At 40.7% G+C, this 13,316-nt stretch overlaps 1 protein-coding gene across 3 annotated transcripts in view; it reads right to left on the bottom strand.

Moving 5' to 3' along the window:
- Window positions 1-13,316, bottom strand: part of srgap2 (SLIT-ROBO Rho GTPase activating protein 2) — a 151,462-nt gene that overhangs the window by 46,863 nt on the left and 91,283 nt on the right. For all 3 annotated transcript variants that reach the window (XM_007247748.4, XM_049471447.1, XM_049471448.1), the window contains one exon: window positions 5,875-5,937. In XM_007247748.4, coding sequence (XP_007247810.3) covers window positions 5,875-5,937 — 63 coding nt within the window. The remainder of the gene's footprint in view (window positions 1-5,874; window positions 5,938-13,316) is intronic.

The following is a 13,316-nucleotide window of genomic DNA, read 5'->3' as shown; positions in this document are numbered from 1 at the left end:
AGTGCTGTGAGTGGTGGGGGTGGGGTGGAGGACTCATTCAAAACACGAATGGAACGCCTCGGCTGTCTCCAACTCCCTGTAAAGGAATCTTCTCGAGTGACGCCACTCTTGAGGACACCCTCATGCGGCGTGCCAAAGGAATGACCCAATCACCAGCTCCACTCCATCATCCTTAATGACCCTGAGCGTCCAGCGCTCACTTAAGAGTTTACGTAAGAGGGTCGGCTTCTGTTACGGGTACGATAAATAAACCTCGGCTTTGCTGTGTCATCAGTTAGTAGTAAACATTCTGAAGGGAAATCTGGCAGACCGTCCTGTTTAGGGTGGGAACTCTCGGTCCTTCTTTATTCCCTCGGCCAAACCGCTGCTGATTTCTTTTTTACGAGGAGGAGTGCCGAAGATTGCGGAGGGAAAAAATCAAGTCAGCACAGCAGCGACCTTCATGCCCAAGGGATGATTCTCGGAAGCAGAAAAGCTGGAATTATCGCTCAATCCTGGGCTTTTCCACTGCTGTTCCTTTCTCCTGCTCTGCTTATGAAGTGCAGATGTTGCTTAAAAACAATGCCAGGGCTATTTCCATCACACACCACTGTTTGATTAGAGGATTTGCTTCCTTTTATGGGGACTATAACTGGTCTGCAATGGTTTCCACGACAAGAAAGGAAGAAAGTGTTCTCGTTAGGAACTTAGGAAGTTGGGAGTTAGTTGGTGGGATAGGGATCAGCCAACATCCTGACCTCATCAGTCTTGCTGCTGGATACAATCAAATCCTCACAGCAATGCTCCACAATCTACAAACTTAATTTAGTAGACTAGTAGACAGTTACTTCAACAAACGCAGGATGAACCCTTTTTAAACTCGTAATTTCAAAAGAAACAATGGATCAGCAGGTATCTCATTACTTTTGTCCATAATGTTTATATGCCATATACCCACCCACTGTCTGCCTGTCTGTCTGTATATCCATCCACAGTTCATTCATCTATCCACATCCATCTATCCTTCTATGCAATTAACCATCCATGCATTCAGTTATCTACCCTTCCATCTTTCTATACATTCATTCATCCATTCATCCACCTATCTATTCAACAATTCACCCATGTATCAATTTATCCTTCTAAGGAACTATTAGTGCATTTCCTCATCAACCTATCTATGTATCCATCCAACCTGCATTCCATCCGTCCATCCACCCATGCATCAACCAATCCTTCTATGCAATTAACCCTCCATGCATTCCCTCATCCACTTAGGTGTCCATCTAACATTCCATTAATACATCCACCCAACTATGAATCCACTCATCCATGCATTCATCCATGCATCTGTCCACATTTCAATTCACTCACCCATCCATACATCTGTCTATGCATCAATCCATCCATCTATCTATGCACTGATTTATTAATTCATTCTTCTACCTTCCAACAATTCATCCATGTATCAATCCATCTTTTCATGCAATTATCCATCCATCCCTCATCCACCTTTCAATGTATCTATCCATCCATCCATCGATCCATCATTACATCCATCCATCCATCATGCAAATGGACTGGACTAGAAAGTGTATCAATCCATCTGTCCTCCCATCCATCTATCCAGGTCTATAAAACATTTATTTATTTATTGAATTAAAAACATGCTTCTTTATAGAACAAAAAGTGGTTATTCTATGGTATAAATAACTCCATAGAAAAGTCATTTGAACAATGCCCTAATTCTTATGAGTGTGAAGGAGTGTGAAGGAGTGTGTGAGAGTACACATGCATCCAGAGATGTGTTTGTGTGCCTCTTTGTGGGGGATCCAGTTCAGAGAGAGCCAAATTTGAACCCTGAATCTAGAGCACCCCTCCCCGAAGCCCTCCCCGCCCCCCGCGGCCTCCAACAAAGCCGACACATGTTCCGCGTTACAGAGGGAATTTCTAACGGCTGGGAGAAAACAAAGCTCGGGTATCATTTGGGATGATTGAGCTGTGAGTGCGGCGCTGCTAATTAAAAGCATGCAGTGTGTCGGCTCCATGTGACTCTGCGCCATGTGTCAGAATGCGGCACCGATACACTCCCCTATAAAACCACGTAATAACATGGCACCGGGGCTGTGGAATCCTTTGTGCCATATCCATGTGCTAGGGCTAATTTTACAATGCTGAGCGATGTGGGGCACTACGCAGGGCAACAAAGATTCTAATGTATGGTCCCACGCTGGTCCCTGAGTGGTGGGGAAGGGTTAAATGGGGTTAACTACCAATAATGGGATTTGTAAACACTGATCTGGGTTGGGGACAGCCTAGAAGGGTTAACAGGAAGTGTAACCCTTCTAGAAAGGAATTAATTGATTATTAATGGATGCTCATGCCACATCCATGGCAGAAATATGACAGATGATTTCTGGACTTTTCGTGAGGAAGTCTAGTGCACTAGTTCATCTCAGAGAGTCTTCTGCTTGACCCATAACTGTTGCTTTTCATTATCGTCTCAAAGAAGCCAGACACTAAAGACTGCCACTATGGCACACTTCAAGGACAAAGCATCCAAATTAGTGGCTGAGGAAAAAACAGAGACTAGTCTATGATGGCACTGCTCTGGCAGAAATGCTGGAAGTTAAGGCCAAAAATAACCGGTGTCTATGTGTTGGTTATGACCATCTCTATAATAGAGGAATTAATGGATGGGTAATTAGACACAGATCTAACACTGCAATACACTGACATGCCAAATGTTATTGGACATGGGGCTATTATTATTGTGTCCTGTGACTTTTGCCATGTCCTAACCTGTGAGCGTAGGGTCTCTAGAACTTGCCACTTGAATTACTTTTTCGGTCAAACAGATAATTCCAACCAGACACCGTTGGTCACCATCATTTGCACCCACTGCACTGTGCAGTCTGTCCACTATGGGTGTTAATATAAGCCTTCTATGATGCATTTCCAGTAGATACGTGACATTGTGGATCACAGAGGAACATTAAATGCCCATGCAACTTCAGAAATACAATCTTCCATCCCTTTGGCACCCACTATCAGGCTTCGCTCCAACTCCCATAATTTACATGCCTTTGTGCATTTGGCCAGTGTTCAACTTTACTCACAAGATAGCACCACACAACTTATATAAGTGTGGGCCTTCTCAAGCTGTTCCCTGAGGTAACACTTTATGACCAACTTACTTCTATCCAATGATTTTATCATTGAATGACAGTGTCAAAAGAAGTGACCTAAAGTATATACAACTGATTATTTAATTTAATTTTTTTATATTTATATAATTTTCTCCATTTTCTCTCCATTTTACAAGGCCAATTACCCAACCCACTCATTAGGACTCCCCTATCACTAGTGATTCCCCAACACCAGGAGGGTGAAGACTAGCACATGCCTCCTCCGATACATGTGAAGTCAGCCACCGCCTCTTTCCGAACTGCTGCTGTTGCAGCATTGCTGAGTAGCCAAGCGATACAAAAGCTTACAGATGCCTTGTGCTGTTCGACATCACCCTAGAATTAATGAAGGGAAAGAGCACCATTTACCAACCTAGAGAGCAAATCCAATTGTGCTCTCTCAGGGCTCCGCAGCTGATGGCAAGCTGCACGAATGGGATTCGAACCAACAATCTCCTGATCATAGTGCCCTTTTTGCTCCTATTTATCTATATATCTATATTGAAGCAGACACTAAAGTGTCATTTTTCCACACTAACAATAACATATGACCCATCCCAATCGGTAAACCCAGATTACAGTATGATTTACGCACCGTTTCTTACAGGCATCTATAAAAGCAGTAGATGGAGATGGATGCATAGAGCCTCAGACCATCTATCAGTAGCTGATAGACAAAGTCACACCCTTTCACCCTCTCTCACAATGTATTTCTCTCTCTCTTTCTAGCTTTTTTTCTCTCTCTTTCTCTCTGTTTTACTTTGTCTCACAGTCAAGATTACGCACTGAGAACATCAGCCCACAAAATGCTCTCGAGGGGAGAACAAACAGGGAATAATGAGCACTGGTCCCACTGGTCATTCCCACTGATTAGCCCCTAACCACACTGGACCAAAATAAGTCCCTTTACACACTGACTTTTTCTCCATCCCTCTCTTAAATAGCTCTTTCTCTCCTGCAGCAAAAGCTCCACTCTCAGTCCTCAGAGAGAGAAAGAAGAGAGATAGAGAGAGAGAGATATATACTGCAGTCTTAGTCCTCAGAGAGAGAGGGAGAGAGAGAGGGAGAGAAAAAGGGGCAGAGAGAGAGAGAGTTTGAATGGAACGTTCTTTACCTGTACTGTTTTTGTTACCGAAAAATGCATGAAAAAACAATGTTGTAGAGTTCAGCAGATGTGCAGTAAGATGATCTGAGCAGCTTTTCTTGGACTAGAGGATGAATACTGTTTCCTTTCACCTGTGTGAGTGTGTGTGTGTGTGTTTTAAAAAAACACTGTGTGAAACATTTAGGTGGCTCTTATCTGGGGAGCTGTTAACTTGTGGCTTTTGAGGCTGGTAATTCTGATGAACAACAGAGGTTACTCTTGGTCTTTCTTTCCTGGGGCATTCCTGATGAGGGCCAGTTTCATCAGTAATTTTTTGATGGTTTTTGGAACCACACTTTTATAGTTCTTGAAATTGTTAAATTGACTGACCTTCATTTCTATTTTTTTGAGCATCATTTCTTTTAAAAATATTTTTTTTCTAATTTGTCCTTTTCAATTCAATTCTATTGCTCCCAACACTGGGCGGGTAAAGATATGCGGATGCCTTTTCTGACACACGTGAAGTCAGGCTCCGCCTCTTCTCCAACTGCAACCAATCATGGTCTTAGGATGGTCATAGTGACAACTAGCTATGCTTTCTCTGGGTGGGTAGAGTAGATGGCGCCATCACCTCCCCTCAATGCCATTGTGATGATGCTGGTCAGCACAGTCATCTGTTGGCTGATGTATCAGAGCTGGAGATCTGGTGCTTTCCTTTAAGTGCATTGTGATGCTGGACTAGAGGATGAATACTGTTTCCTTTCACCTGTGTGAGTGTGTGTGTGTGTGTGTGTGTGTGTGTGTGTTTTAAAAAACACTGTGTGAAACATTTAGGTGGCTCTTATCTGGTGAGCTGTTAACTTGTGGCTTTTGAGGCTGGTAATTCTGATGAACAACAGAGGTTACTCTTGGTCTTCCTTCCCTGGGGTGGACCTGATGAGGGCCAGTTTAATCAGTATGTTTTTGATGGTCTTCAGAACCGCACTTGATTATACTTTTGAAGTTCTTGAAATTTTGCAGATTGACAGACCTTCACTTCTATTTTTTGAGCATCATTTCTTTTAAAAATATTTTTTTTCTAATTTTGTCCTTTTTCTTATCAATTCTATTGCTTCCAACACTAGGCGGGTAAAGATATGCGGATGCCTCTTCTGATACATGTGAAGTCAGACTCTGCCTCTTCTCCAACTGTAACCAATCATGGTCTTAGGATGGTCACGCTGCTTCACCGCCAGCAGCAGGAGTTAGAGAGACAATTGGCTATGCGTTCTCTGGGTGGTTAGAGTAGATGGCGCTATCACCCCCCAATGCCATTGTGATGATGCTGGTCAGCACAGGCATCTGTTGGCTGATGTATCAGAGCTGGAGATCTGGTGCTTTCCTTTAAGTGAATTGTGATGCTGCCCAGTGATGCTGCAGTTCACTGGTGGAAGTTGAAAAAGAGGCGGGGTCTGACTTCACATGTATTGGAGGTGCACTTATCCTTACCCTTCATTTGGGTAGATGGCATTTTAAACTGGGTAGAAAATGGGATTAAATTAGAAAAAGAGTAGCAGATACAAGGTTTTTTTGCTTGAGAGTGATGATATGTGTACAGTATATGTGCATGGATACTCATCTTACCGTGTACAGCTCGTTGAGGACCTTCATCAAATCCTCCTGCAGCTGAAGTCCCACCTCTTTACTCTGTGTGGACAGAAGAGAAGATGCATTAGAAGAGAGAGGAAAAAAAGAGAAACAGAAAAAGAGAGGATTGTGTAAGGTGTAATGAGGTAGGCCATGATTAACAACACTGCTCCGTACTCCATCTTACAGCAGACAGATCCAGAACGGCCATCTATCAGTGGCTGGGGGGAGCAGGGAGGGAGGAGACACCAGGAATCTGCCGGCCTGGCCTGTCACGCTCACCGCGACGGATGGCAACGCTACCTGCCTTCTGGTAATGGAGGTCACCACAGGCTAACCGGTAATACACAGCTAAGCCAATCTAAATTCACAGCCAATCTATCATAAACACCAGAGCAAAGCGCAGGGAAGCAGATGGGCGTCGCCTTATCATTTCATTTCACTCCAACACATTTATTATTCGCCATTTCCTTTGAGTTTTCTCCGCTCTCTCCGCTGCTGGAAGGTATTGAATAAGTAGAAAAGTTATTCTGTGGTTGATGCCAGTTTGATGTATGTTAAGTCATTGGAAACAGCTTATACTGTAGCATCATAAAGCATTTACACATTACTAAGATATAGAAGAGCAGCAAACTTTTTATTGTGAAGAATATGTAGGACATTCAAATTGGAATATAAAAACATTCAAATAAAACAAAGTGCTAAATGTGCTAAAAAATACAATACAAAATGCTTAAAATTGAGTGCTTTTATGCTGTTTTTATATTCCAATTTGAATGTCCTAATATACTAATAACTTCTTAATGATCAAAAGTACATAAGCAATAGTGGAAAAAGTAAAAACTAACGAAAGTGTCCGATATTTGTTATTCTGAAAAATGCTTAACCTTCTCCAGTTTAAGTTTCAGACAAAAAATAAATGTCGATGCATGCCTAATTTTAAACAAAGTTGGCATAACGCCTTAATGAGCACTTCTTGCTTGCAAAAACAAAAAGAGTAATACTTTAACTAGATCATTATTTTGACAATTATTGGCCTAGCTAACTGGTTCCTAAGGTATTGCTTAGTAGTTCTGAGGTGTTGCTAAGGTGTTGCTAATGTGTTGCTAGGGTGTTGCTAAGTGTTTTGCCAGGAGTTGTCATGGTAACCAGGTTTTCACCAACTGAAAACAGTTTTAAAAAGCAACAAAAAGGAATACAGAAAAAATAAGAATATTAGGACATTTGTATTGGATTATGTTTTTAGGTAAATATCTATTTAGGCTATTTAATTTAGCCAGTAATGAAAAATGAAAAATAAAGTTGCAAACTAAAAAAAAGCCTTTCTGTAATGTGATAAATGTTTTATTTTGTTCAGTTTTAGTTTTGGCCTAAACATTTTGGTGCATCCCTAATCCTAAGTGGTTGCTAAGGTGTTGCTATAATGTAGTGTTGCCTTGTGGCTGCTAAGGTGTTACTGAGCAGTTCTTGAGGTATTTCTAAGTGTTTGGTAGGTGTAGCTTTGGCATAGCTGGTTGATGGTTAAGGTGTTGCCACATTATTGTAAAGGAAAGGGATAATTCTTAAGGTTTTGCAAGGAGGTTGCCATGGTATTCCAAGTGTTTTTCCAATTGAAATAATATGAAACTATAGAAAGAAGAAAATAATGTATGTAAGATTAGCGTTTTTTTTTGTCCTTTACAATTAAAAAATAACCAAAAGAAGAAATGGCCGCTATTATAAACACCAGAGCAAAGCGCAGGAAAGCAGATGGGCGTCACTTTATCAATTCATTTCACTCCAACACATTCGTTACTCGCTGGGTCCTTTGAGTTCTCGCCGCCCTCACCGCTGCTGGAAGGTCTTAAATAAGTAGAAAAGTTATCCAGGGTAATAAAAGTTTGCGGTGGATGCCAGCTCGATGTCAGTTAAGACGCTGAAACAGCTTCCACATGGGCTTTGGTGGGATCTCTTCTCCGTTTGAGGTTTCAGGATGGAAAGGCTTGGCCGGGTTCTTGTGAAATGGAAATGAGGTTTGCAGTTTTTGGCTGGGATCGTGTGTATCTGACAGCTTGAAGTTTTCAGCACGTGGAAACGAAGACGCTAACGAGAACACACCCAGAACCCAACCACACACTCATCCACTGAAGCAGGCAGAGTACTGGAACACAGGTACGATTAGGGATGGGCTATGTATCCAGGGTAACTGCAGCGATGAATAAATTCAATTTAACACATTTTAATTCAATTTAAAGACAAACCATTTTCACAATAACAATTGAGCAAAAAGCACCACATTTTAAAACAAATTAAATTTACACTTCCTTTAAGCAAATAATGACTGAGATTTACTATACTTATCTTCTTACAGTCGTTAATCACAGTTGTGGAGAACAACAATCCTATTTCTCACATCCCCAGAGAGTTCTTTGCCATGAAGCGCCATGTTGAATATCCAGTAGCCCTACTCCCTGGTTACACCTGGAACCTTGTAACTCTAAAAAGGCACATTAGGGACACCAGGGAGGGACAACGATACAACTGGGTACAGTTTGGACATGTTCAGTGTGGGATGTCCTCACTTGTGTTGCCAGCTATTAAGTCATTAATGGGTGTTTTTTGAGTTCTTTTCAGAAGACAGTAAATCAATACTTTTATTCAAGTTACATTTCTAAAGTGATGTTCCATTAAAATATATAACGAAATATAATAAATGGTAATTTTGGTGTGCTGGCCACTTCCAAGAAGGTTCACCACTGCTTCGAGTTTTCGCCATTTGTGGACATTTTTGTGAATAATCATAAAAATACTGTGGATATTCATTAAAAAATGTTTTTACTTGACTTGTTATTGGCTAATATTTAAAGAGTGACAAACATGCAAAAAAAAAAGAAATATAAACACGTTTTCACAACACTATATTGAGTGCACAATAAACTGGGCAAGACCTAAAAGTAATCAGCATTGGGTTAATGATACTATCTTTAATTACTGCTAATACCTTTAATTTTTAATATATTTTTTTTTTTTTGCTTTCGCTGGTCCCAGGCAACTGCCAGTCAGTCACACTGGGAACAGAAGAATAGCCATGAAGAAGCTGACAGAGCTAGCGGAGGGAGGAGGAGAGCCGGTGTGAAGGAATGAGTGATGGAACGACAGACAGAAAGAGATACTGACAGCGAGAGAAGCTGAATGAAAGATAGGAGTCCTCCACAAACAGTAGAACCACATGTTCCCGCCCTTTCATCTTCCAGGCATGGCAGGGGAGAGTAAAGCTGGTTTTAACCCTTTGAAGGCTGAGATGAATGGCTGGCAGCGGGGAGGCAGCCCTCGGAAGCCCTTCCACTGGGGCCATTAATAATGGAGCTCTGACGGCCTTTATTTAGTGGGAGAGGCCTGGCTGACGGGTCAGAATACACAACCACATCCACATTCAGGACCGGAGAAGAGGAGCGGCGGGCCTTCCTTTCCTCCAGATCTCTCTCTATCTCTTCCCTCCATATTTTTCATTCATTAGAATCTAATGCTGTCTTCACACAGCAGGTTTAAGTGGTCAAAATCAGATCTTTTCATCAAGTAAACAGGCATTTACTTCAAAACCTGCCCACCGCCATTCCCCCAGTCTCATTTCCACACAGCAGGTTGTCAGGTACAGAACACAACACTATGCAAACAGTGTGCTACAGCCATAGAAAAGGGCAAGCTGGCTTTTTTCTCCTGAACAGGTAATCACTGAGCTTCAGTAAGGTTTGCTAAATAACCATAGCTGGGTAATTACAGCCGCATTGGTCCGTGTGCAGAGGGGTTATAGAGACAGCTAGTATTTGAGATAGCTAGCTAAATAGATTTGACTATGCTTGTTAACATTATCATGCTACAACATGCTAACGTAACATATATCAGTCACATTAGAAGAGTAGACAGGCCATAGCTGTTTACTACCTTGAAAGCTATTCGCTGATCAAAAAGCACAGGCTATGCTGTATGCCATGGCATGGGTAGATGTAGGCTATGCCGTAGATTCGTCAATTTGTGCAACCTTAGAAATATTTGGAACCATGTCTCTGTTCAAACTAAATTAGAAGGAACACTGCATCTACTCTTTGATTCTAATAAAATGGCCGACCGTGTCCACAAAAAAATGTTAAAAAGAAAGGTTAATGAAACACAAACTAAAGGACACACACTAAATATTTTTTTTTACAGAGAGAGCTTGAACACATTATATGTGATAAGCCCAACTGCAGTCATTGTAGCTCCTTAATAGTTTCAGTGATGCTGGAGAAGATGAAACCGAAACTTTGCGTGAAGCGCTGCACTTTAGCCAGTCAGTCTGAAGGAGAGTGATCTATACAGACGAATGTCAGACATAGATCATGATAAAAGATGCCTTAGAAATCTTAGAAATACATCAGAATTTGGACACTTTGGACCACATGCATGTTCAATAGCTGAGAGGAGACGAATCTTTAAAGCCAGTCCAGCTTAATGCCTTACTTTGGCATGAAAGGCTTAGATGTAGCCCACTGTCATGCATCTGACATTTCAAGTGGCAAATCTCATGTCTGATGAGGAAATCTCCCAAAATATGACAGTACACCAAAAGGTCCTTCTCTGAGGATATACTGTACAGAATAATATAAAGCACTTAAGGGTGGTAGAGTCTTAGATAGTAGGTCACGGTGAAGCCTCTGGCACCACAAAATCTTTCACGCCTTAAAGTGTGAAGCTCTTAACTGAACTAATTATTACTGTAATCTGCCTGAATAAACAGTCTGGCTCTATCTGGGTCATCTGAACTGACAAATCAAGAAGCCTGCAGAAAACAATAAAGCAATACCAACAATGATAAAAACTAAATTACAAGAGATGTGGACACAAAAACAATATCACACTAAGCCTGCTAACTATTTTTATGGATGACATTATACTAATTGGCCTCATCGTTATGTGCATGAATGCACCATTTCATTTTAGGGCATAGGAAGGCATCTGTTGTCAAGGAGGCCACCATGACTACAAAGCGTAGCAGGAAACCCTACATATGTGTTATAATGGTTGGAATATTATTTGCTTTTGGTTTGAAAAATTAAAAATGTATTTCCCTAATGTAATATAGCTTATTTTCAACAAAATCTCTTCTGATGAGTCAGTCATATTCATGGAAGTTTACTGCACAGTAGAATAGTGCACCCCGTAGGTCTTTTGCAGTCAAGTAAGGGTTTGATTGGCCTGTTTTTAGTAATCCTTGAACTTGTTTATTTATACACCAGTGGCAATTAAGATAAAACCTGTCTAGCTCAAAAGCAGTTGAAACTCTGGATTGACAGGTTTTTATTTTCCACAATGGAGAAGCTTTGTTATGTTATGAAAATGTACCTTGTTGCTACAGGTTGTGGATAAAGTATGTTTGGGAAGCCTTTACCACAGTAGTGCGGTGAAAGTACTGGAATTAGGCCAGGCTTAATAATATTAAAATATGCCTACCTTTTTTGGTTTGAACTTTCGGACTTCAGTTTGGTCCAGACCAATAATAAATAGTAGGTTTACCAGTGGTACAAATGGTATTTCCCTGTTTACAACACCACTGGAACCCAACATTAGAACAAATACATGTATTTTATACTTGCTTTTGAGAATTCAGCACCAAAGCAATGTAAGGAGACGCTGTAAGGAAAGGCTTCTGCTGAGTGAAGTTTCTGAAGGCTGATAAGACGGCATAAACCATGGCTGGAGGTATGAAGCATAAATGACAGGCATGTTTCTTCACATTTCTCCTGCCTATGCAGATAGCGAGTGGGTGTTCCGAGCCACAGTTCAAAGCGAAATCCATCAAGATGAAAATCAGCTCGGCGCAAATCAAGATATTTCGCCCAGACATTCCAGCAGCATTTTTTTCCCTTCTTCTCCATCTCCCTCCAAACCTCTAAACTGCCTTTTTGAGGTCAAACGTGTTGCAGCCGGGAACTGGAACACGTGCCAGTTCCAAAAACTGTTCAAGATGAAGAAACAAAGGAGCCCGAAGCTCTTTTGGTTATAGACGGCATGCTGCAGCACACTGCAGGGCTGCGTTCACATTAGCCCCTGTTACCAGGAGTGATTTACAGGATCGATTTTCAATATAACAAAAAGTCTGATGAGGAGTGTAAAAATCATCTGCCAAGTAAATAGGAATAGGAAACTCAATAGAACTAAGGGATTTTAATGCACCTTGACAGCTTGAATTTTAAGCCCAATTCCATTTCACTCTTTGGCCCTACAATTTATCCCTACCTCACTGTTTTGTGCATTTCCATCTAGGGTTAGGGTGTCCCAATTTTTCTTAGTCCCCAGGGGTAGAGGAAGTGTTAGGGCTAAGTGTTGATTCAGATAAGCACTATATAACTATTTAATGTGTAGTTTCAATGTTTTATGTTATATTTTAAGCATACAAATAGTCTCTAGCAGTTCGATTCAGTAGCTAAAGCTATCTAGCAAACTTTCCTATTCCACCTTAAATGGTGCAACAGATGGCAGAGGCTGCTGCATTTAAGGTGGAACATCAAAATTATGATTATATAAGAAAATAAAAGTTAATAAAGGCTCATTTTAACTCCCCATCACAGTGGAATTAAGGAATGGACAATAATAATGAATTGCTGTACCACCTGCTAAAATTTACTAGTTAAGCAGCAGTTACTCAGCACTCAGTTACAAGTGGAAGGGTTAAACCCAAAACAGGAGGAGAAGGGTTATTTAACCCCTTAAAAGACCAGCATTATTGTCTATTTATTATTTTCTGCCTGATATTACAACAAGCCTAAATCTAGAAGATTTAAATTCAAGCATGATATAAGAAAAGGTTTTATGTTTAAAAAAAAAGTAAATATAATTGTGATGGAAAATATTAAAAAATATTGAAGTAAATCTGCAACTGTTAAAATACTGAATGCTCATTGATGTTTTGCATATTAACACAATTTAGATCTTTGTATGAAATTTGATTAAAATCTAGTTTCATAATTAGATTGACAGGGTTATTTTATATTTATTTATGAATAACCTTCATAATGCACAACACTGAACGCCCTGAATGTTATTATTTCTATGCTATTTATGTGTTTATCAGTATTTTTCTTTTTTAGTTTTGTGATCTACTTTCAAATTAAAGCATAACTAAAGATTTTTTAAAAGTTCAGTTCGGTAAGTCGGTCTAGTCGGACACGTCAGTCAGACGTTCTTATTTTCGGCACCTCGCCCCATGACATCATAGGAAAAAACACAGGGGAGAGGAACTGGCCGGCAGTGCAGGCGTCCTCTGGAGAGGTAGTGAAAAGGCCAGCGGCTAAAAATACCTCCAAGCAACTGAAGAAAAGAAAAATCTGGAATCTGCCAAAATGTGCGGTCAGAAAGGGGCAAAGTCCAGCGCTTAATCTAAACATGCTCCTCTGCCATGCTGTGTGGTATAGTGTAGATACGGG

Source organism: Astyanax mexicanus, chromosome 24 (genome assembly GCF_023375975.1).
Source record: "Astyanax mexicanus isolate ESR-SI-001 chromosome 24, AstMex3_surface, whole genome shotgun sequence".
Lineage (NCBI taxonomy): Eukaryota > Metazoa > Chordata > Actinopteri > Characiformes > Acestrorhamphidae > Astyanax > Astyanax mexicanus.
This window is presented reverse-complemented; position numbering and strand designations above follow the sequence as displayed.